The sequence below is a fragment of the Opisthocomus hoazin genome, chromosome Z, assembly GCF_030867145.1.
Source record: "Opisthocomus hoazin isolate bOpiHoa1 chromosome Z, bOpiHoa1.hap1, whole genome shotgun sequence".
Taxonomy (NCBI): domain Eukaryota; kingdom Metazoa; phylum Chordata; class Aves; order Opisthocomiformes; family Opisthocomidae; genus Opisthocomus; species Opisthocomus hoazin.
Window position 1 is genome coordinate 72,745,885 of NC_134454.1, and position 25,254 is coordinate 72,771,138.

Here is a 25,254-nt window from a genome sequence, read left to right on the forward strand (position 1 = left end):
TGCTTTTCAAAAACACCATGGGTGACCAGGTAGACCAGTATGTGAAAGCCATGCACAAAACAATCACCTGGGAAGATCTTACTTCCCTAGGGGAGATGAGCTGAATTCACACTCTGAGCATCTCTAGGATATGTGATAGCCCTTCCCTGTCACACAAATCATTTCTATCCCACCTAAAACAACATTTACAACACAAAACACCTTCTACGCAGAAGGCACAGCAGTAGAAACGCTTCTCACAAAGTGAGAGGTATTCAATGTTGAGAGCTACTTTGTACAGGAGAGCCTCAGATTCCTTAGAAGAAGAAGCCAAATATCTCTATAGACATTGTAATATATATATATATATCTCTACAGGTAGACAGAGGCCACTTTCACAGCAGAATCAGAGCACTTAGGCTCAAACGGGAGCACGGTTACAAGAGTTTAACCTTGGTACAGAGAATATTTGATGATACATCTGGGCTTCCTATGCAAGCCACCAAAGAGAAGCCTAGGAGCGTGACCAGTACATCACTGGAGTTCTACATGGCAGAAGCACAGAGCTCTGCCTGCAGATGTGACTACCTACAGACCTCCACATCATGTGATTTCAGTAGCAGATCTTCATGAAACACTTTGGAAGGGATGCTGTTCTGAAACAGCACTGGCAGGAGCCACTTACACAACTCTTACTCCTCTTTCAGAAGAGGACACTCTTCCAAGAACAGGAGCCAGGGGGCTGACGTTGCCACCGCTGCCTCCAGAGAGTGCTCAGAGTACCGGCACTAACCCACAGCCCCGCGCAGCTCTAAGGGTGCACATCAGACACTCGTCCCTTCTTTAAGACGTGCACACAGTAAAACGGGACCATATATTTTAATTTTAAAGTGTCTCAGCATGGATAGATTAAATATATGATAGTATAAAACTGTCATTCATCTTCCTTTCAGGTCCACTGAATATCTCTGAATTCCCACTTCTACCGGAAGTCTTAAATTAAAAACGAAGATCTGAATCAAATCAGATTCTCCCTCAGACACATTTTTTTTCCATGTCTGTTTAACGGAAGTGCTCAAAGGCTTATTTTGAAGTGAATCAGTGGACAAAAATAGCTTTTGGTCAGGTAAATAAATCCTCCGAAGCATAAAACGCAGAATCCTATCCTGACCTGACTTCATTTCCCTGAACCTGGAAAAGCATCCCTCACGTCACCAGACTTCTATTTCATGCAAACTTAGTGGTTACACCTATATGAAACACGAGGTACATAAATTAAACTAATCTTAGGAACAGATACAAATATTTGTTTAACATGCTGCAATTACACTTTAAAACATATTATGGATTTTACACAAATGCAGGCAGGTAGGTATTGTTACAATTTAGGATTTATGTGATCTACAGCCTGAGATGTGGGAAAGGAAGCGTACAAGAAAATTACAAGAGAACGAGTTTCTTCTTTTTTTTTTACTTGGTTATAACTCCATCAAACTTTATTGCTTTCAAAGGAAATTGTTTGCAATTTAAATGTCACTAGTGAGGGGAGAAAGGGATTTGCTGAGCTACAAAATAATTAGCAACTTCTCTCCTTCTTCCTATAGGGGGAAAAATTCCCATAAATGCCACTGTCAATGCAGACTGACACACATCCTCTTAGTTTACATGTTAGATATTTATTATCACTGTGAAAGTATGGTACTGCACTGGTTTTGTACGAGAAAGAGGTAATTTCCTCCATACTAGATTGTACGGTGCTGTGTTCTGCTATGTGACCAGAACAGTCTTGATAACACAGGGATATATATTTCAGTTACTGCTGAACAGTGCTGATACAGCATCAAGGCCAGTTCTGCTCCTCATGCTGCCCTGCCAGCGAGAGGGCTGGGGGCGGGCAAGAGTTTGGGAAGGGGCCCAGTGGGGACAGCTGCCCCCAGGTGACTGCTGCTGGGGGGTGAGCGAGCGGCTGTGCAGGGCTGAGCTGCCCGCTGGCTGGTCACCACAACAGACTCAGTTAGGAGGCAGCTTGTAACAGTACATGCTGGGAACGCAGATTTCTTCTAGCAGGACAAATCTCTCCAAATTCAACTACTCCTGTAAATCTTCAAATACATCCAGATCCACTTTTCTTACCTCTCTCCTCCATTTTAACTCATACAGGTCCCAACAAGACTACATCTCCAGTTTAAAAGGAACTCTGAAAATCATCAAGGGCATTACCTTTTCAGCAATCCCGAGTCTTGTCTCAGGTTTTTACTTTTAGAATACCATGAGGGCTGCTTTTAAAATATGTGGAACAGGACCAGCACCAGACCCATGCCTCACTGCAGCTGCTGTCAGTAACTCTACCTACCACAGTTCCCACACACTTCTGCAGACTTCATTCTGAATCCTCATCTGAGCACCCCCCTCTGCAACCTCTTTAATGAGTAAATTTACGTGAATCACGATTGCAATCCATATTTAAAATCACATTGACAATTAGACAGATGTTACAAAACTCTCCTTCATTTTTATGCACGCAAATATGCAAGGATTTAGTTCTCAGACTGCAGCCAAAAAGGAAAGTATTTTAATAAGAAACCTAGGCTATATACATCCAAAAGCTATTCTATAATTAACACAATTTTAACTTGTATGCCTGAAACAAAAATGCTAGTTCAGCTAGCAGTTAGATCTAGTGATTGATAATACAATTTGCAACCAGACTCATAAGTTATAGGGATAGAAATTAGTTTAAAGCCAGACTTGAATCTAATCACGGTACACAGCATGGCCACCATTAAAAATGTTCAATGATTTTATCAGACTGTAATGTTTCAGGGGCAGTTTCCCCAACTGTTTTTCCTGAGTTTTCCTTTTTAAAAAAGGTAAAATCTAAAATGGGTCACTTATTTCTAAGAATGAGACTAATAAAGACTATGTTCTTTACCCATATGAAAAAAACATATATGTCTTTGCAAGACCTGGAGGCCTCATGCTTTAGACCATGAACTTGATGGTTGGCAAGACAGAGGGAATGTTTCAGGTATCTGTCCTGCCAACTTTATCTTATTACATATAGTGTATAAACATATGGACTTTTGTCCATAATACATACCGATAACACCTGCCTCATTCTACACAGCTGCACGAAATACATATACAGTTACACCCTGCTCTGATTTTTACTCTATTTTATTTTTCTGTAGTCTATTTTGTCCCTGTAAATACAGCAACAAAATGTATTTTCCCCTTTAATCCTAGCCTAGTTTGATCATTTCAATGTGGAATGGTACATTTCTGTAGAATATAACACATTTTAAAATATTCTTTTTTCTCAAGAGGGTTTCTCCCCCCCACCGATGTAATCTTTCCTCATGTACTCTTACTGGCAGCGTTTTCTCTCTGGCTCAAGCTCTCACACCTGTCTTTCCATTTCACCTCCCAAAGTACACGTGTATCTCCTTGTTGCTCCCTCTACCCTTTCTACCAGTACCCAGACATCTTCAGCTTCCCATTCCCCCTCAGTTTCTGCACCACTGTCTCCTCATTATCCCTTTCTCTACACTCGTCGCAGCTCTGGCTGGGTAGGGCAGCGCCCGCACACCCAGCTGAGGACTGGCTTTGTGTATCTAGGCTGAGCTGGGGTCCCGAGACAGCCTTTCAAGCCACGTAGCTACTGGAAGGCATGAAGCTGGACACGGGGCACTCCAGTGAAGTCAGGGACACCCCCTGCTGATGTCACTAAACCTCTGCATTTGTAGACTTCACAGTGGAACAGACAATGGCGTTCACTGAGTTGTGAGACATACACAAAAGCTACATCAGGGCAAGACTTGCATAACCATATTTCTTTAAAATTGACCTAACAGCATTTCTTCTCGTTGAGATCCACAGATCTCCATGCCGATGTAACTATACGTCACCTTCACCTATGCCATTAAATAACACCTTAAACATGATTTCAAGTATCTGAATGCAAGTATATGCATTCATACAGTACAGACGCTCGGGTTCATAAGTTCATTATTGGATTACAATGTTTCATCAATGCAACACCCATCTGTGAAAGACAATCTAATCTAGACCTTTTCCTCCATTATCTCTAACCTTTTTAAAAAATACTGTCTGAGTAGGAGAACACAAGAGAGCAGAAACTTGTTATAAAACATGGTGCACCAACACAGCTTAAGGTTAAGTTGTAAGAATGAGAGTTATTTATTTGGAGATCAGAATACATAGACTTTACCAGTGAAAAAAAAAAAAAAGCTGTTATTTTTCTTTACTGATGAATTATATCCTAGATGTCAAGGGCTTGATGTATCCTTCACAATTCAGTGTCTCCTGAATCTCACACAGACAGTATGCTGGAGCTGCAACTGTCATTGTACTGGAAACACCACAGAGAGGCGAGAATCTCACAGCTGCTTTGTATTAAAAGATGGATTTAGAGCAAAATTCCATTGAAAAATACATGAAGCTATGTCAACTGACATCAGATTGAGTTTCACTTCACAAAAGGAACTCATTAGCTGACCCAGGAGACAGCAGATTGAATGCTCATTAAAAAGTCTTTTGACATCTCCGTTCCTAACCAGTCATGTCCCCTAAGCACCTACATTTCTGCTCTAGAGGCTGCATCCAAGCTGCCAGTGTCCAGGCAGTCTTACACAGTCAGTCACAGGCACACAAAAGGATTTAGGTATCATGAGACCGAATTTCAGCAACCTCCACAGCTAAATGACAAACGAGAAGTGGCCTGGACAACGCAGAGGTTTTAGGAAATGTTTAGGCTGTTTTAAGGACAGAGCAGCCTAACTGTGGGGCTCGATGTGCTGTGGCGTCTCACATTTGAGCATCCTGATATCGCTATGCGGGGTACCAGAGAAGAATCATACCCTACCAAAGGTGAGGGAACCACTGCCACCAAACATTTAGCCGTATTTTGGGACAAAAAGGGCTCGCTTAGATACCTAATGCTTCACAACTCTGGACAGGAGTTAAGTACCTAAACTATGTGCGAGTGCCTGGCAGCTTTTCATACTGGGCACATTCCCTTTGCAAAGCCTGCCATCCTGCCATGGGCTGGGTCCCTGCACCGGCAGCTCCCACGCACAGTAAGCCTGATACGGCCAGCATGCCTTGCGAGACAGGTGCTGCTACGAGGCATAAATAAATTTCGTTCCACAGATACTTGGAGAATGGCTCAAAAGGCCAACAAGCGCAAGTTTCTCTGATGCAAACGCCCCACTGCCTTCTTACTTGTGTACGGGTGACATTACGGTGGGTGTGTACTACAGGCCACCTGACCAGGAGGAGGAAATTGATGAGGCCTTTACAGGCAGCTGCAAGCAGCCTCACAGTCACAGGCCCTGGTTCTCATGGGGGACTTCAACCACCCTGACATCAGCTGGGAAGACCATACAGCTAGGCAGGCGCAATCCAGGAGGTTCCTGCAGAGCATCGATGATAACTTTCTGATGCAAGTGGTGGAGGAACCAACAAGGAAAGGCGCTCTGCTGGACCTTGTATTAACAAACAAGGAGGGACTGGTGGAGAATGTGAAGGTTGGAGGTAGACTCCGCTGCAGTGACCATGAAATGGTCGAGTTCAAGATCCTGCGTGGAGGAAGCAGGGCGATAAGCAGGATCAAAATCTTGGACCTCAGGAGGGCTAACTTTGGCCTCTTCAAGGAGCTACTGGGAGGAATCCCGTGGGCCAGGGCTCTCAAAGGCAGGGGGTCCAAGAGTGCTGGACGCTGTTTAAACATCACTTCCTCCATGCTCAGGAGCGGTGCATCCCCCTGAGAAAGAAATCGAGCAAAGGAGGCAGGAGACCTGAATGGTTAAACAAGGAGCTTCTAGCAGAGATCAGGCAGAAGAGAAAGGTCCATGGAATGTAGAAAGAGGGGCAGGCCACTTGGGAAGAGTACAGGAATGTGGTCAGAGCGTGCAGGGATGCGACGAGGAAGGTCAAAGCCCACCTGGAATTGAAGCTGGCAAGGGATGTCAAAAACAACAAGAAGGGCTTCTTCAACTACATCAGCAGCAAAAGCAAGGCTAGGGACAATGTGGGGCCGCTGCTGAATGAGGCGGGTGTCCTGGTGACAGAGGATGCAGAGAAGGCAGAGCTACTGAATGCCTTCTTTGCTTCAGTCTTCAGTGCCAAGACTGGCCCTCAGGAATCCCAGGCCCCGGAGGTAAGAGAAGATGCCTACAGAGAGGACAACTTTCCCTTGATCAAGGAGGACTGTGTGAGGGATCGCTTAAGCGATCTGGACACCCACAAATCCATGGGCCCCGATGGAATGCACCGAAGAGTGCTGACGGAGCTGGCGGATGTCATTGCTGAGCCACTCTCCATCATCTTTGAGAGGTTCTGGAGGACAGGAGAGGTGCCCGAGGACTGGAGAAAGGCCAGTGTCACTCCAATCTTCAAAAAGGGCAAGAAGGAGGACCCAGGGAACTACAGGCCGGTCAGCCTCAACTCCATCCCGGGAAAGGTGATGGAGCAGCTTATCCTGGAGATCATCATCAAGCAAGTGGAGGAAAAGAAGGTTATCAGGAGTAGTCAGCATGGATTCACCAAGGGGAAATCATGCCTGACCAATCTGATAGCTTTCTACGATGACATAACTGGCTGGGTAGACGAAGGGAGAACCGTGGATGTTGTCTACCTTGACTTCAGCAAGGCTTTCGACACAGTCTCCCATAATATCCTCCTAGGGAAGCTCAGGAAGTATGGGCTGGATGAGTGGTCGGTGAAGTGGATCGAGAACTGGCTGAATGGCAGAACTCAGAGGGCTGTCGTCAGTGGCGCTGAGTCTATTTGGAGGCTGGTAACTAGTGGTGTCCCTCAGGAATCAGTACTGGGCCCAGCCTTGTTTAACTTCTTCATCAACGACCTGGATGAAGAGTTGGAATGTACCCTTAGCAAGTTTGCTGATGACACCAAACTGGGAGGTGTGGTAGACACACCGGAAGGCTGTGCTGCCATTCAGCGTGACCTGGATAGGCTGGAAAGTTGGGCAGAGAGGAACCTGATGAGGTTCAACAAAGGCAAATGCAGGGTCCTGCACCTGGGGAGGAACAACCCCATGCACCAGTACAGGCTTGGGGCAGACCTGCTGGAGAGCAGCTCTGCGGAGAGGGACCTGGGTGTGCTGGTGGGCGACAGGTTAACCATGAGCCAGCAGTGTGCCCTGGCTGCCAAGAAGGCCAATGGGATCCTGGGGTGCATTAAGAAGAGTGTGGCCAGCAGGTCGAGGGAGGTTCTCCTTCCCCTCTACACTGCCTTAGTGAGGCCTCATCTGGAACACTCTGTCCAGTTCTGGGCTCCCCAGTTCAAGAAAGATGAAGAGCTACTGGAGAGTGTCCAGCGGAGGGCTAAAAGGATGATGAGGGGACTGGAACATCTCCCCTACAGGAGAGGCTGAGGGAGCTGGGCTTGTTCAGCCTGAAGAAGAGAAGGCTGCGAGGGGACCTAATATATACTTACAAATATCTGAAGGTGGGTGTCCGGAGGATGGGGCCAAGCTCTTTTCAGTAGTGCCCAGTGACAGGACAAGGGGCAATGGGCACAAACTGAGGCACAGGAAATTCCGTCTGAACATGAGGAAGAACTTCTTCACTCTGAGGGTGATGGAGCCCTGGAACAGGCTGCCCAGGGAGGTTGTGGAGTCTCCTTCTCTGGAGATATTCCAGACCCGCCTGGACAAGGGCCTGTGCAGCCTGCTGTAGGCGACCCTGCTTCAGCAGGGGGGTTGGACTAGATGACCCACAGAGGTCCCTTCCAACCCCTACCATTCTGTGATTCTGTGATTCTGTGATTCTGTGATTCTGTACTGGCACTTGGTCAGCATGGTCATCCATCTTCACTTTCAACAGAAAATAAAGTTCTTTCAGATTTTATTCTAAAAGAGGAATGTTTTTACCATGCTGTTTCTCAAGGCACCCCTGCAGGGTCATTTGCCATTTTACTAGTGTAACTGTGATGTAGCTGGTTATGAAACAATGAAAGCTGAAAGTTCAGTGACCCAACTTCCCACCATCAACAGAAACACATGCTTGTATCAGGAACATAAAGATGTCATGTTACATGTTGGAGGATCCTGATGGAAATCTCAGCTGAAGTAGGATCCCTCACAAGTTTAATTAATGGATAGTTCTCTGACCAGTTATTCTTCTCTGAAAATGCTACTGACCATTACATTGACCATGTGAGATAGTCAATGTTAATGAAAATAGCACTAACAAAGGAATCACTGAGTACCTGAAGACTCTAAATAAATATACATTACATATAAACATAAGGAGGGTTTTTAGCTAGATAGATAGCCAGGCAGATACATAGGGTTAAATTTGTTGAGTGGAAATAAACCCACTATCATTGCTTCAGCTTTATGCAGATGACTGCAGCTACAGGTATTAAGACAGCAAAACACATCAAAGCAATTCGAACTACAATGGAATTCTTTCAGAAAGAAATTTGGCAAAATGTTAAATATTTGCCTCAATTACTCCAATAATCTCTAAATGATATAAACGGAATGGTAAAGACAAACCAGGACCATATAAAGGATATTAAACTGCACATTCTCTTTAGTTAGGCTTATGTCATCAGTTTACACAGTCTTGAGGTGGACAGGAACAGGCTAAATGTGGAAACCTTTTATGTATTTCATTTCAGTCAAAATGTCAATCAGCAGCAAAATGAAAATATTTATGCAATAATCTCTTGAAACATACCAAGTGCAACAATAAAAAACTCAGCAGTTCTGACTGATCGACTTCAAAACAGAAGTAATCTACACAGGAAAGTCCCAACATCACCTCAGTCCACTCAGCCTTTATCTCAGAATTCAAGGACTTTTCAGTAGAGTATATTATCTAGATAATCATCAGCATATTGTAACCATTAGACATTGAAATTACTGAAGTTTGAGAGCTGTAAAAGATTCTCATTCAGTAGCAGCTAATGTCCCAATCAACGTGCTGCCACTGCAGAGCCATGGGCAGCATCCAGCAAGGAACTTCAAAATACTAGGTGCAGAACAGCTCAACTGTTTTACCTACCTGAACCTTGAATGCATGTCAGTCAGACGCATAATGTTTGGGTTTTTTTTTTTAATTTTACTGAGAAATATTAGAATACGGTGTGGTATTGATCATCCTCAGCCCTTCAGAATAAGATGAAAGAAAACCTGGCATTGCATCTCTTAAGGAAATAACACTACCATGACATGTAACACGCCCGGCTTCAACGTCCTGCCAGAATTATTCATTATTATTAAAATAAATGACAAACACCTCTGGGAGGAAACACAGAGATAAACAGATAATGAGAAAACAGGTATTTAAATTGTGCTTATTGTCTTTTGAAGTATTTTAATTGTAGGTGAAAGTAGATGGCAACAAATAACATATTATTCTGTCTTCACTATTTAACACACCATCTCTTTGATAAACATGCCTTTCCACACAGAGCCAGACTTCCACTTTCCACTGATGTAACTCAGAGCTGAATGCCGACCCATGCTCTCTCTTTTCAATGCTCCCTCCCCATTTCTCTTCTACAGTCCTTCACGCAACAACAGCAGCAACAAAAGGGAAACAGCGAACCTCTTCCTGTGACCAGGCGCTGCCACGTTCGGACACACATTAGTGCTCCCCCGAGCAATGGTGCAGAACCCCTGACACCCTCCTGGCCATTGTGGCAACTTACCAGGAAACTGAGGGGCAAAACTCATTTGCATCCACACTTAAAAAACACACACAGATTTGAATCACAGAAAAATGAATAGGAAAAAAAAAAAAAAAAAGACGAGTTCTTATTATGGAGAGCTCAGATGTGTTCAGAGCTACAAAACCTCTGAGGAAGAAGAAACGACAGAATGCTAAAGAGAAAGCTGACACCACTTGTCTAAAACCAACGTGCATGCACACACTGGATGTGCTCTGGAGCAGCTGCATATGCTGCAGCTTTGTGTACGCCAGATTATTACATAAAATTAGCACTGGAAAAGAGATACTACTCTCCATGAGAAAATATTTTATGCTTAACCTGAAGGACTCCGAGCCCTCTGGGAAGCAGAGGCAATGAGAAATGTCTGTGATCCATCTTCAACTCTTTTTTTTTCCAAATTTCACTGACACTGAACTCACAGAATTCCTTCCATTTGCCTGATGAGCTTTTCGCTGGCAACAAAATGCGTTCCCGTCCGCCCCCGTAGTATTTCACTGAAGTAGTTAATTACTCATTGTACCTGACCTGACTCCCACCGAGTGGTCCTGCGGAGCTCTGCTGTCTGCCAGCCTGCTGCCACCAGCCACCCTCGCCCAGAGGCCGGAGGAGAGCAGCTCCTCGGAAGGGCACACTCCCATGGTAGGCTGCCCGTCCTGCTCCAAAACACCTCTGATCAACAACGGTCACTTCAGGTAGATCCCCAGTGTTACATCGACCGAGCTGTGCAAAAGCAGCCTTCAGGGAGGGTACATCCACAAGAATTTCACCTTCCCTCCTCCATTTACATGGCTGTGCAGGGCACAGCCCGTGACCCATTCCTCCGGACGTACCCACTGGCACACCACCCTGCCAGATTTCCTTGGCCACGCAGGTCCTGTGTGTTGAGGGCATGCTTCACCCATACTGTCACAACAGGGCTAGTGACCAGCACAAGAGACAAATCTGGTTTTCAAGCCTGACCCTTATAAAACCACAGACATACCCAAGGAGCCCAGCGCACACTAGTGAAACTCAACCAGCAGGTTTGCCACAGGATGAGTCTTTCATCTAAAAAAAGAGTAGGCTTAGACTAGATTTAAAAAAGAAATTTCTTACTATGAGGGTGGTGAGGCCCTGGCCCAGGCTGACCAGAGAAGCTGTGGCTGCCCCCTCCCTGGAAGTGTTCAAGGCCAGGTTGGATGGAGCTCTGAGCAACCTGGTCTGGTGGAAGCTGTCCCTGCTCATGGCAGGGGGGTTGCAACCAGATGATCTATAAGGTCCCTTCCAACCCAAACCACTCTGTCATTCTCGGACTCTATGATCTGTCACCTATCGCTACAAACCAAAGCAGAAACCAAGCAAAGAAAACCTCAAAGAGCATCACAGAAGGCAAAAAGTCACCCTCAACTAGTCATGTCACTGGACAAATGCACAAAAAGTACATTGTAATGATCCCCAAAGCAAGCACTGAACACCCTGGGAAGCACGGAGTGACGATTAATAGCACTATGCACCCAACGAAATGTGCATTGTTACTGATGGAAATATCAGAAGGTTTCCTATATTCACGGGAACGGAAATTAAAAGATTGTTACTGGACAGAGACTCCCAAAGCTCCATAAAGAGCACTTTTTAAAGAATAAGTAGCCTGTAAAATGAAGAATGGGAGACCATATAAAGCAACACCTATTTTTTTATTTGCAATTCTATTTAAAACATTTTCTCTAATGCATAAGACCATACAACTTTTATCTGTTCAAGCTATAATGCATTCTTACACCTGTGCAGCATCTACAGTGAAAGATCTGAAATACGTACTATTTCTAAACATCTTTGTTCAGTCTTACTTAGGTACAACAGAAATCGCAAAAACATCCCAGCTCAAAAAGATTTTTAAACATAAAGCAGCAAAAACTCAGGCTGCAGCTGCAATTATTTCAGCAGTGATTTTTTTCTAGCCACCCACATATTAGACACCAAAAACAGAATAACGAACAGTAATGAACATGTGATCCTCTGATTAACAGTCTGAGCACCCACTGTTCTTCTGGTGAAACTTACCAAGAACCAAAACAGGCATTTCAGGATATATATAAAATCTGAATAGAACTTGGAAATAAGTGATCTATAGCTGCTCCATGTTGTTAACTTGCAGAGTTCAGTTGTTTAATACTGTTCCATGTCTGTCTGCTTCAACAATAAGAACACAACAGAAGGCTAGTGCCTTTGCTCATGGGGTTGCACCACGTGCAAACCTGGGACTCGAGCACCACGCTCCTGTTTGCTGTGTGGGAAAACTTCCCCAAGTCTCCATCGCTTCTGGCATCTCTGCCCCATTTTGGTGTTCCCCCCCTCCCTTCAATACGAGCCATGCCCAAAGAACATAATTTATATCTCACTTTATCAGCTTCTATGAAACATGGCCTAACCTCTCGACAAAAATGCAAACACAGATAAGGTACGATTTCACTTTGGTATGTAACTAATCATGCATATATTAAACTATTCTACTGGAAGTCAATTACGAGAACATACTGCATTTATATTTAGCTTTGTCCTATTTAAGCTTCCTTAACAAGATGAATATAATTATAGACAGGTCCTCAGTGCTATAAATTGGCACGAGTTTACTGAATTCCATAGTAATCTGTCAATTTAAATTAGCTGAGAATATGGTAATAACGTTACATCACATAAAGTACAACAGAGAAGTAACTTTGGACAAAATACAGAGGGGAATACGCTGTAAGCAGCCAGAGTAATGGCGAAATGCTCATTAATACCAGCAATTTATGATGATCTGCTCAGGACTTATGTCAAAAGTTCTTCCAGCTGTTACATACACTGAAATATGCTGGAACCATGCTTTAGAAATTGCCATGCCAGACAAGACATGCCACTTTTCACAATGGCCTTTCAATCAAAGACTTGACCCACTGTATTGTTGGCTGATGATATGAGAAAGGACTTTGTAGCCAGGGTAAAAGTTTTTCTTCACCCTAAATGATGATTGGTTTACGTCCTCCATGAGCAAAATCAACAGCTTTTGTAATTTTTATCCTGACTCATGTAACTGCAACTCCTGTTCTGTTCATGGACAGTAAATGCCTAATCCTTATTAGCACACTGGGAGGCCAGTGCCTTCCACACATTCACGCCTGCCTCAAAGCCACACAGCACTAGATGTAAAACGTATTTACACTCTGTGTCTCCGTGTGTTTGTTGTCCTTGACAAAGGTCAGTTTTTAGCTGAACTACAGGATGAATCTGTTTCTTCATGCCTTAAATAAAGGCATACATTTTTATGAACTAGTATTTTTTTAATATCTAGTTATTGATGTTTAAATACAGAAACAGTATAGTAAGCAATTATTCATCACAAGAGGGACAATGTAAAACAACTAAAGCTTATCAGTAAAATATAAATTCAGGTACAGAAAGAGCCTGGTGCTTTTCTCCACTCATCTACTCCCTATAGTGTAGTTCACAAGGAGAATGCATTTATTTTAATTCGCTATATATAGCTAAAACCAAATAAATACTAGAATTTCTCACAATTTGTCATTTTAAATGAGAATAATAAAATGAACAAATAAAATGTAACACCCAAAACATGGAACTGTAGATGTCCTTAGATTACCCAGCAAAATACCTTAACAAGAAGAACTAAACTGGTGGCTGCAATTTTATTTCGGTAACGAAGGTAGAACAGCTTCAACCAAGAATGAAGTTTGATGTAAAAATTCCAGCAACAGCTAAAGCTGGCACACAGAACATGTAGAAAGCAGGAGTATACGCCAAAGGAGATGCTTCTCTTGTGTTATACAGATATTTGCAAAAAAACGTGCATACAGGTCTGCTAAAGGCAAGAGGGCTTGCATCTTTGGTAGGAAGGTTAAGGTGACTCTTCACTTCATACTCTAGAGACCAATACTATAATAAACTAATTTAAAACTTATGTCGGCCTGAGTTAACAAAACTAGTTGCCCAAGGAGACTCCTGAGGAAGTTATGTTCCTCCTGCTGCTACCTAAACATATCCAATTTCACTGTTATTGTCACCTACTGACAAAACATGAGTCCTTCTTCAACAGATAAGCCTACAAAATCCTACTACGGAAATTTTACACCAGGCCTAACAAGCCTTCTTCTATACGACAGTTAAAAGTCATTACAACAAAATAATTCTCTAACATTACACCTTCTTAAAAGAGAAGAATTAATAAGCTCAGTTTTCAGTTTTAATTCCATTAGAGCTACAACCATGTATGAAAGATTTCATGTAATATTCATAGAACTGTATTAAACCAGTAGACTAATTCATATAATTCTGTATCTATAAGGGAAGGCTGTTGGTAGTGTCCATAACTGTCATACTAAGGCATTAACCAAATACATATTTTCCAGAAGTTTTTAATACTTAAAGGTCGTATGGGTTGGTCTGAAATATTCTAAAACTTTTTTTTTTTTTTAATGTTTCCACTGTTTTACACAAATATATATTGAAATTTCACATATTTTTAATCTGGACAAAGTCAATATGATACTGCTAGCTGTTTTCATGGAATAGTCCTCATGAAGAAATCACAATTTCTATTTCAACTAACGTTTGTATCTACAAAAAGCTCTGAAACCATTTTCAGACTCAGCTTAAGATTTAATACGGATCCTGAGCCAGTGACAGGTAAAGAGGTTTTCATGTGGCCCAGCAAACTACATTCGTAAAAGAGGACTCTGTGACAATCAGGTTTTCAGATGCTAAGGCTAAAAAGACGGAGGCAGAAAAGCATTTTTGACAACTGGCCGCCTGTCTGTGCCCTCTGCAACGCCAGCGACTTCCTAAGAATGCACAGAAGCAGGCTTTTTTTCTTTGGATAAACTGCAGCTCTCTCACCATCCAGAAAAGCATTAAAAAATGAGAATACATCTGCAAAGATGGGAGAAAACAGAACTCTGGTCTTCATAACTGCTCCACCCCAATGAAAAAAATCACCCGGACTGCCATTCACTAGTAGTCAGGGCCAAATAAAAAACGCATCGCTATGGACCCAAGTGAGCCCCACCATATCAGTGGAATTACTCTGGATTTATACAGCTGTAATTGAGATCAAGCAGTTGATCAAGATTTATACAGCTGTAATTGAGATCAAGCAGTTGACTATCAGCAAGTACTTTTATGACAATGAAGTGCTTTCTGTTTTAACACCTTTATCAACCCCAGGTCCTGATCTGACAGAAAAGCACCCTAATTATTCTCAAATCTTGCTCTACGTATGATTATTATAGGGTGAGGACTCCTCAAAGATGAAGTTTTCACCATTAAGGAAAAAGAATAAGCAAGAATGAGCAATATCACAAAAAAACTCCCTAAAATAAAATATTCTACCATTTGCAGAAAAGCTAATGACCTGGAATACCAAGTCTAACCCATAGGCTATTTTTTCTACTTCAGAATAAATGCTGTCTGTCACAAACACCTTATTGAGTAGAAATATGACAGATGAATGGTGCAAAGTTATCATGCCATCCAGCCTGGGTCCTAAAAAATGACAAATTTTTATCTATAGACATAAAATGAAACATTTATTTAAAGCTACAGAATTTCAAGATGGCCATCTGTAACATATGAGATGAAATGCAGAACGCTACACAGTTTGAAAGGAACTTATTCTTTAATTACATACTGCTTTCTACAAATGGTATATCACCATTTTTTGCACTCTGTTTTGGCAAACAGTACATTTCATTACACGGGACACGTGCTGTTGCCCCTTTTATTTCTGATCAATGCCTCGAGGCTAGAAGGAGATGTCCAGAGGGTTTGCTAGTTTCTTTGAGCTTCCTCTTTGCCCTCAGTTTGCCCTCTTTGCTCCAGACATGCTCCCACTGAGCACTACAGAAGTGTCCCTCAGAAGAAATGATTCAGCTCAATCCTAATTGCCAGGACATGCCACAGTCTTCTACAACGGCCAGGAGAAGCCAAAGCTGCCTACAGGGCTCACACAAGACCTCTGCCTTCAAGCAAGCTACAGGAAGATGCTGACCCTCCAACCTTTACCCAAGACTGTTTTCTGCCTGTTACCTTCCATGAGCATGTGCAAGACCATGACCTCCTCCCATGGGATTACCTAATGCCAGAAGCATGTATGATGGTGTTTAGCCCTTGCAGTGAGAGAACACAATGCCTGACATTAAGCTCCCCGGAGATACTGGGTCCTCCCAGGAGAAATCTGACTTATAAAACCAACAGTTGTTCCCAATCCTTAGGCAAGGCTCTTTCCTGCTCTTCCTCCCATAGAAACAGGCTGGATGCAATCTTGTGTAAGCATGCAGAAGGCTGTCAGGAGAAGGAGATGGTATTTCTGTACCTTGTTTAGTCCCTCTTCTTTCAGTGAGCTTTTGTAGCTACTGCTGCACAGGATAGTAGGCTTATCTCTATGAGTCAGTTTTATTCTGTTAAAAGGAGCTCCTTTTCCTCAGATGAGGCCAGTTCTGTGAAACATCTGTAAAATCTTCACCCTCCTGTAGCAAGGAGGACATTAATTCTGAAGAGCTGTCCTCTTAAGTGGGATTTATTTAACACCAAAGCAGAATTATACATTGGACTTTTTGAAGATTTAGTCACATTTCATCCCTTTCTTCACTTTAGTTGTAACTAAACTGAACTCTCCCAGCAGTTTAAAATTTACTTTTCCTCTAGGTGCTGAAGCTTATTAAAGCAGGTATTTTGACTCAGAGTGATTAGACTCTGACTCAAATGAGAATTCATATTCTGCACAGTAAGTAATCCACGGAAAAATTATGCCAACAGGTACCTTCAGCTCTTTCTTTATAAGTGATGAAAAATACAGGAAATTATTAGAGACTAATAGGATAAAATACTAACAGCATTAGTCCCAATATAGAGAAAAGTGATCTAAATTAATTTTGTCAGAGTGAACTCCGCTTTCAAATTTATTTGTCTTATGACATTAACACTTTAACAATGACAGCCTACAGGTCTATTTTTAGGTATTTAATATGTTACAATATGTGATGAAAGCAGAGAAAGAAGTTACTGAAAACATTTTCTGTAAAGATGCTCAAGCACTCTTCCCAGCTCTCTGCTGGTGAGTCATTCAAGCAACTGTGCATACATTTGCAGGACAAGAAACACCTGCATAAAGATTGTGATGCTTTTTAAAAGTGCTAAGCAACACAGAGTAATACTGAGACCACTATGTGGTGTGGGAGTTCGGCACTTCTGAAAACAAGGCCATTCATATAAGTGCCTAAAAACACATTTTTCTCACCGAAAGGTAGACGCTCACAATTAGAATGTGCTGATCTCAGTTATCAGTACAGTATGGAGCTGAAAGAGAACAGCCACTCACTTCACCAGACCAGTAAGAGATCTCCACAAGACCATACTCTCCCCAAAGTAAGTGATTTTTAAAGATGCAATGATGGAGACCGGGTTAATTTCAGGCAGTGCTGATTTTCTAACAGCCAGGCAAGAAGGATCTGTCAGACACAAGACCATCAAAAAACGGAGAGCTCAGTATGATCGTGAGTAGAATGGTGTTCATTTTGCTCTTCACAAACCTTCAGCATTGCACCTAATGACATTTCTACTAGTGTGTTCTACTAGATCTGTTTTTAGGATGAACGATTTGTTAAATCACACCTACTGAACTTCTCATAGTATCTATCAAAAAACTATCTATAGCAATGTATGGGTAGGTTTCATGTACGTACTACACACTGCCAATATTAGAAGGTAGTATAAAGTCAGAATAGGTATGTTAGCAGGAATTAATAGAATGGAAAACGCTTATCTTAAAGAGAGATTTTAAAACTGAAACTTAATTAATACCTGACACAAAACTGTTTTTTAAAAGTACCCAAGGCTGTATTCAACATTACTTCACCCACAGAATCTTTAACAAAGAAATAAACCTCACAATGCTTGCCATGTTTTATCTAAACTAGATTCCTGTCTCATATCACAGATTTCTCTCCTAGGAAATGGTGCAGTCCAAACAAAAATGTTAAGCCCTATTTGATAGGAAAGTTAAAATTGAAAGACGATGTAAAATCTTCCAGGTATTTTGAAACAGCAGTAAACAGATGGCCAGGTACAAACTGTGTATCTGTTGTTCACCCCTCTCATACTGTAGCACAGGTAGATTTTAGGAACTAATTATACATTTAATGACCCGAACACAAAGTTAAGCACAGCCACCAGCAACAGAAGATGAACTGTACTTGTGCCAGCCCTTCCTAAGCCCTGTATAAAACTGATTCCAGCTAAACGAAAACCATTCAGAGCAATGGATTCCATAAAAATCATCTTCTTGTCTTGTTAAGTCATACTTCCATGGACACTTTCATCTTACGCAAGCCACTGTTGCATCCAAAAAGAACAGTCCAACCTTCTCTCCCCAAACCTCATATAGCTAGTAAATGCACTGCCATGCAATGAACCCGACAGAGGAGCTAGAAGGGCTGGTCTTAAACTAGATCATTTTGGAAAGGAAAGAAAAAAAAGAAAATGTTCAGAAAAGTGTTCCATTTTGATATTTTCTGACTGACACAATTTTATGTTTTGGTTTAAAAAACATTTTTCAGTTCTCTCCTTTTTTGCTGCAGTATATACGAATTGAACATAAATGCTAAGATAAAAACACACATCAGTTAGGCCAAAATCGTTTTTCTTCAGCTTCTTTTGTATTGAAGACTCTCAGCATTATCAGAGTGACGTCAGAATTTCAAAGTTATTCACCACATGGAATCTCTCATGTGGGCGTTTTATTACATTCACGTAAGCAGCAATAGGGCCTCTAAAGGGGAGAAAAAGGTTAGCGGTATCTATTTATCATCAATTGGTTCAAACACCTGGTGGACATAGCGTGCTAGGACTTCAGTGGATTTTGTCTCTAGCTATAGGAAGCCACAAGCAATTTAGCTGCTCTTTCAGTGGCCAGCTCCCCAGCTGTGAAATATTTCACTGCTGCAGTGAGGTGGGAATTAATTCATCAGTTCACATGAGAATTTCTGATACTACAGTATTAAGCACTTGAATAGAAAACAAAAAGCCAAATATTTTAAATCAAAACAGCCTAAGTCAACAGTTTGTCATTATTTTAAGCAAAAATGAACAAGTACTCCAGATCAAAATACAACTTTCCTTGCTTCTTCAGAATTGCCATTGTTATAATCATTGTGCTAAAGTACGGAGAGCAGAATGCAAGAGTCCACTGTGCAAATAAGAGAGGGGAATTTTGCTGACAAAATTAATCTGTGTGCTCAGTTCTTACAGGTCTTATCTAGTTTCTTTACAATATGCTGCAGTATTAGATTTGTTCTCCTGCACAGCCTTATTATCATTGTCCCTCGCTGCTGATGAGAGTTAAGTACATATTTGAATGAAGAGGTATTTCAGGACTGATATGATGTCCTTGTTTAGCCTCAGAAAAAAAAAAGGGGGGCGAGCAAAATACTAAAAAAAGGAAACACTTTTTTTTCAGGACAACCAAGCTCTGCTTCTATGTAAACCATGTCAAATGGCATATAAAGTGAAAACAACATCAGGGCATCACACATTTTTATTTGAAAGATGACAGATCAGCAGTTCTGTTCAGTCGGCACGGTTTCTGGAGGAGCAATGTAGCAAAGTTCGTACAGGGGCAGAAAATAGGGAAAAGGAAATGAGATTCTTTCTGAAAAAAGAGAACTCAACATGTTCACACCTTAACATCCTTTTTAGATCCTGCAGTAAAAAGCATAAAAAAGACAGCCATTTCTGATATTCTGCCAGATGTAGTTAAAGCGTAAATCTTGCACAGTCACAGCACCCGAATGAACACCTCACTTTGTAAGTAATCTATCACCCTACTTACTTCTTTCTGACAATGAAATTAAAAATTATTAAACAGATAAACAATCTGCCCCATATTTAGTGCCCACATTATGCACAAATCTGTGCTTTCACTAATAAATTGCTAATTACAACCTTACCAAACCAAGAAGCATCTCTGCAGTGTCAAACAACCCTAACAATTTGGAAGTGTGAACACAGTGCATTAAAAAAAAAAAAGTAAAAAGTACAATGAAATACAGTCCAAAAGGATTACCTGAACTACACAGGTAAAGGATTATTTATGATACTTCATACATAATACAAATATGTTTGCACTTACAGAGATTCTTCCCTTCTAACTTTTCAAGAAAAATCCTGCAAATGCAGAATCTCCTTGAAGCGTATTTATGCCCATCCAGCGATCATTTACACATACATTTTTTACACAATGTAATGGCTTAACATCACCTAAAGGTCAAATGTTGGAACAGGTCTATACAAAGACTAAAAAAATCATAGTTCTCAGTTGGTTTCCCTGGAACCTCTGTACTTGGAACAAAAGCTAAGCCATGCCCTCAGGGTTTGGTTCAGCACTGTACTGTGGGAATACAAGCTAACTCCACTGAAGCGATGATAAATGTGCTCCGGATCAGGCCTGTCTATTTGGATTGATCTGCAGCTTGGTTATGTACTACCTCAATATTTGAATAGTACTAATGTAGGAAGAGACTGTGCAATCAATCCAAGCAACAGGGAAAACTCAGATAAAGTCAGAGAAGTTGTCCCCAAGAAGAAAAATCTCACACAAGTGAGATTTGAACTTCCCAGTTCAAAGAACAAACACAAATAAATCTTAGGTCCCCATCATAACTGAAATAATAGTGGTACACTGACTTCCATGGACATACACTGATTTACTGAGAATCCGGCTCTGAGTTTATAAATTAAGACCACTGATAAATGGACTTAATGGGCTCTAGAGGTAGCTACAGTATGCAGAGGAAAACCCCCGTGATGTTCAACTTGCTAGTATTGTAACCTGCCTTTATACAAGGGGAAGACAAAGAATACTTATTCTCAAACAGAAAACACTTTGCCTTCTTTCAAGGGTTTCTGCTCTTGTGTATAACCACTATGGCTAAAACACAGCCATAATACACACTGACCTAAAGAACACCTCAGTTCACCTAAGTGAACCAAGTCTTTTCCATGATTTTTGTAAAGCAGGAAAAAGACTTAGTTCCAAGCACGACTAATGAGTGCTAAAGTACTGTAATCTTCACACACCATTTCTACTCTTACTCATTTAAATCTGTTTCTTGGTTTGAACATCCATCCAGGGAGCATCCACCCCTTTGCCCATTACTCCAAAGACTGTATTCCTGTTGGTTCAAAAAACAAAGTCATCAGGCTGAATAACCAAAGTTACTGGACCAGGGCTGTTGGCTGATATTCAACGCCATGACCGTGAGCTAACAGAGGTTCTGTCATTTAGGGACAATTCCTGAGTGCAATAGTCAAAAAATGGGGTCACCACTCAGGAATTCCACAGCTGCAGCAGTGCCAGTAAGAAAAAAATCACAGCCAAACGCAAGAACAAGATCCTTAGATAGCCTTGTCCTCTCCTAAACTGACACCACGTACAAGTCACCGCTGTTGACCCCGTACTGGAGACTTGCCCGAATGCTGCGCATGGTGTGGTACAGCTACTGCTCCACCAGCATCTTCTCTAAGAGTAAACCACTAACTCGTCTTCGATGTGAGAAACTTGAGTTTGGTTCTTCATAGTCAAGGCTTAGGGTTTTCGTTCTACATACTTCACAAGAGAGCTCACTACTGCAAACACGCCACTCAGTACACCACTGTACACTAAGGATATAGTGAAACGTCTTTCTAAATCAATTACAAGCAAGCAGAGAACATGAAACCCGTCTCTTAAAGGACGCTTTTTAAATTTCCTTAAAATGTGAAAAGGAAAGTGAAATTTGAGTATGCCACAAGTAACAACACACTGTCACCAATTTCTGTAAGCATAACGTTTGTTTCTTAATTCAGTTTCAATTTTCAAGAACCTGAGAGTAGTTTACAGTCAACAGTCTTCCTAAGCAAATGCTGACCCCAGTTAAAATTCAAGGCTGTGGGATATAAGGCCACCTCCCATTTCTCATCGCAAAAGTGACAATGGTTTGTTTCAACATTCAGAAACCAGTTTGTTTCCAATCAGTTATGCCCTTAGGCTTTTTACTTTATTCAGCTTGGCAAATGGGAACAATAGACAAGTTTCACTTCCTGGTTTCTTACTGCAATATTTGGTTTAGAAAACAGAGCAAAGTAACTTTCAAATTCAATCGTTTTAATTACATGACAAATAATATTTGTTGGGTAATTTTTACTGTGTCAAGCCTTTCAAAATCGTCTTTTAAAACAAGACCAAACCAAAACACATGCTAAAACCTTAAGCGAAAGAGTATACTACAAGCAAGCCCCAAAACACATTGATTTTCAGCTGCTGGGGGAACTGTTCTACTCCACTGGAAACGACAGAAGTTGTCTTTTCCTTTCGTAGGAAGAGGCAGGGTGGTGAGGTGGGAAAGGGTTTTTCTGAGCAGCCTCAGAGCCTGAGAACCACCTGGGAGCCCGGTCCCGCAGCCAGGCCCCGAAGCACACACAGGGGAGAACCGATGGCTGTCAAAGCGCTGCCTGCACCGGAAGGGTCGCTTGCAAAGAACACAGTACTTTAACCTGGCGTACCCCAGGAAAGCAAAACAATTGCCGAAGATACCAGATGAATCGAGGGGGGGGGGAACTGAAACAAAAACAGTAAAACCAAGGCTTCCTGCCAAGTCTAATAAAATTCAGCTAAAAGGCAAGAGAACGGCATAACATATACTTTTAACACTTTATTAAGTAAAAGGTAACTAAGTGTCAAGGAAACGAAAAGGATGTGTGTTCAAGCTTTTACATGTATTCCTTCTGAAAACAGACAAACACAACACATGCTGAAACACAATTAAAAAATGTGTACATGCACAATCCAGTTTATAACCAAAAGCTCAGAACCACTTAGAAATAACATTTAAACTAACATTCAACAAAAACATTTTTTGGCCTTACAAGCTGTACTGACATTTCACTTCATGTCTCACGAATTTGATTTGGTCATTTGCAGACAGTCTTGCATCCGTCATGGGACTAAATATGGCTCTCATGCAAGACAGTAAGGTGCTGATGTGAATTTGGCCTATTTGTTATTAAAATAATAACTTTTCCCAGCTTTTTAACATGAATTAACTGTGTATCATACGTTGATGCCTTTGCTGTGTTCCTGTTAAGTTTACACACAGCAGAAATTCTGCGTATGTCCACAAATTAAAAAAGGAGACAGTGAAGCTCCAGAGAGCAGCACTCAGGTGAACGAGCCTCCGACACCTAGGATCATCTTTCGGATCACCTCCCTCGACACTTCCTCCTCAGCCTGTGTTTGCACAGAGGCAGATGATTTACTGATCCTCCTCGCAAAAGGAAAGGCAACAGCAGAACCCTGCCGCGGTGCTGAACCGCCGCGCCTCGCTGCCAGCAGGAAACGGAGGGACTCATTACTGTAAGAAACAAAAGTACCTTTTGGGGCCTCCAGTGTAGGTGAAGGTAAAGGTGGAGTCCGCGTACCTGAAATCTGAAAGACAAAGCGCTGCGTTACGACCGGCCGTCCCCACGGGGCTGATGCCGCCGGTGTTTTACAGCCCAGCGCTCGGCTCCCGACTGCGGGGTGGGAGCAGGGGGGCTCGGGGTGAATCAGAGCAAACGCAGCATCTCCCCCCCCCATCCCCCAGCCCCTCGCAACAAGTGCCCGGTGCTATGGCAACGGCAGGGATTTCATTGTCAGAAACGGCAACAGGCAGCCGGCAGCCGGGCTCCCGCGACGGCAACGCACCGGCACCGCCGAGGACGCCGCGGAACACCGGGGGGGGGGGCGAGGGGGGGGCTGTGGAAAGGGGGTACATTTACCGCCGGCCAGGCCCCGAGCACGGCGGGGAGCGCCAGGCAGAGGGGGGCACGCTCGGGAACCCCCCCGGTTCGGTTCCGCCCGGGCCCCGCTCCCCGGCTCGGGATGCCTCCCGCCCGTGCCCGGTCCCGCCTGCCCTCACACGGCCTCGGGGGGGGAGGGCGGCGGCTGGGGGCGGCGAGGAAGGGCAGGGGCAGAGGCCGGGGCGCGGGGCGGGCGGCGGCAGGGTCCCCGCCGCCAACCCGGCGCCCCGGAGGGAAACTCACCTGCAAACAGGCAGTCCTTCTCCGCCTTGCACTTTTGGATCACAACGTCAATATCCTTCTGAATCCGCTCTTGCCTTGAACACATCCCCATGAAATAGATCCCGGGGGGGGGGGGACACGAAGAACAGCGGCCTTTATTTCCACCCCGCCCCCCCCGCCGCCCCCCCTCCCCGCTGCCAGTTTTTAATATTCAGCCCGAGAGCCGGAGCCCGGGGCTGGCGAGCAGGAGGCGGCCCGGAGGGACCCGCTCGGCCGGCTGGCTGGAGGGCGGCGGAGGGAGGCGGCGGGAGCCGATGTGGCATGCCCAGATGTGCCCGCCCAGATGTGCCGACGCCGCCGGCGAACGGCGATTTCCTCACAATGGATCGAGCGCAGGGTGGCGGCGGTGACACGGAATCCCCCCACCCCCCCACGCCCTCTGGGTTTTTTGGGGTTGGTTGGCTGGTTTGCTCTTTCTTAGGAGGAAAGAGGAAAAAAAAAAAAAAAGAGGGAGAGGGGAGATGGGAGGAGGGGAAGGGGGGGGCCAAGCCGGCCCGACCGCTCACATCCCTGCCCCTCCCGCCAGCAGCAGCAGGGCGCAGAGCCGGCGGCGGGGCCGGCGCTGCTGCGGCGACGCGGAGCCGCAGACCCTCCCCTCACTCCCGGCCCGGCCCGGCCCGGCCCGTACGGCCCCCGCCGGCTGCCCCGGCGGAGGCGGTGCGGGGGAAGGAGGAGGCGGGCGCACGGAGCTCCGCGGGCGGCCCCGCAGGCGGCGGCGGGCCCGGTGGCTCCGGCCTCCCCCACTCCCCCACCCCCCCCCGGGGCACAGGCCGCCGCCTCCTCCCGGGCACCGGAGAATACAAACGGCAAATGATCCGGGCGGCCGGGCGGCTCCCGCGCCGGCACCGGAGAGGAAGCGGGCAGCGGCGCCGGGGAGAGGGTCGCCTCCCGGCCGGGCTGGCCCGCCGGGCTGCGGCGGGGGAGAGTGGCCCGCTCGCCCGCTGTCCCGGGGGGAACGCCGGCCCCCGGCACCCTTCCCGGGCCCGGCGGGACGGGCTCCTGCGGCTCTACCGTCCGCGGCCGCTGCGCTCCTGCCCGGATCAGCGGCTTGGGCCTTCCCCAGGCGGGAGAGGCGGGCGGCCCTCCGGCGGCACCCGGCCTGCCCCCCGCCGGCCAGCCCTTCCGTGCCCGCGGGCAGGGCGAGGAGGGGGTGAACGCGCTCATCGTCCCTCCCAGGGTTAGGGGGTTCTAGTCCCGCTCCCGTCCCCTCGGTCTCCGGAGCTCCGGGAGAGGGCTCGGGCTGTCGGTGCAGCCCTGGCTGGGAGCTCTGGGCGCCGGGGCGATGCAAGGGATGACCGTAATGTGCCTCGGAGGGAACGGTCTGGTCTGCAAAACCCAGTATTTTTCGTCAAAGTGGAAAGTGAATCATTAATAAAAACGGGTGTGGATGTGGTAGAAACAGATCTGATTAAGAAAATGGAA

The 25,254-nt window shown here is 44.3% G+C and overlaps 1 protein-coding gene across 1 annotated transcript in view; it reads right to left on the bottom strand.

The window, feature by feature from the left end:
• PARP8 (poly(ADP-ribose) polymerase family member 8) overlaps positions 1–24,380 on the bottom strand; it is a 117,686-nt gene extending 93,306 nt beyond the window's left edge. The window contains exons 1-2 of the mRNA XM_075411223.1: positions 23,794–24,380; positions 23,143–23,197 (exon numbers count right to left, since the gene is read on the bottom strand). Coding sequence (XP_075267338.1) covers positions 23,143–23,197; positions 23,794–23,884 — 146 coding nt within the window. The 5' untranslated portion in view covers positions 23,885–24,380. The remainder of the gene's footprint in view (positions 1–23,142; positions 23,198–23,793) is intronic.
• Positions 24,381–25,254: the final 874 nt, after the last annotated feature.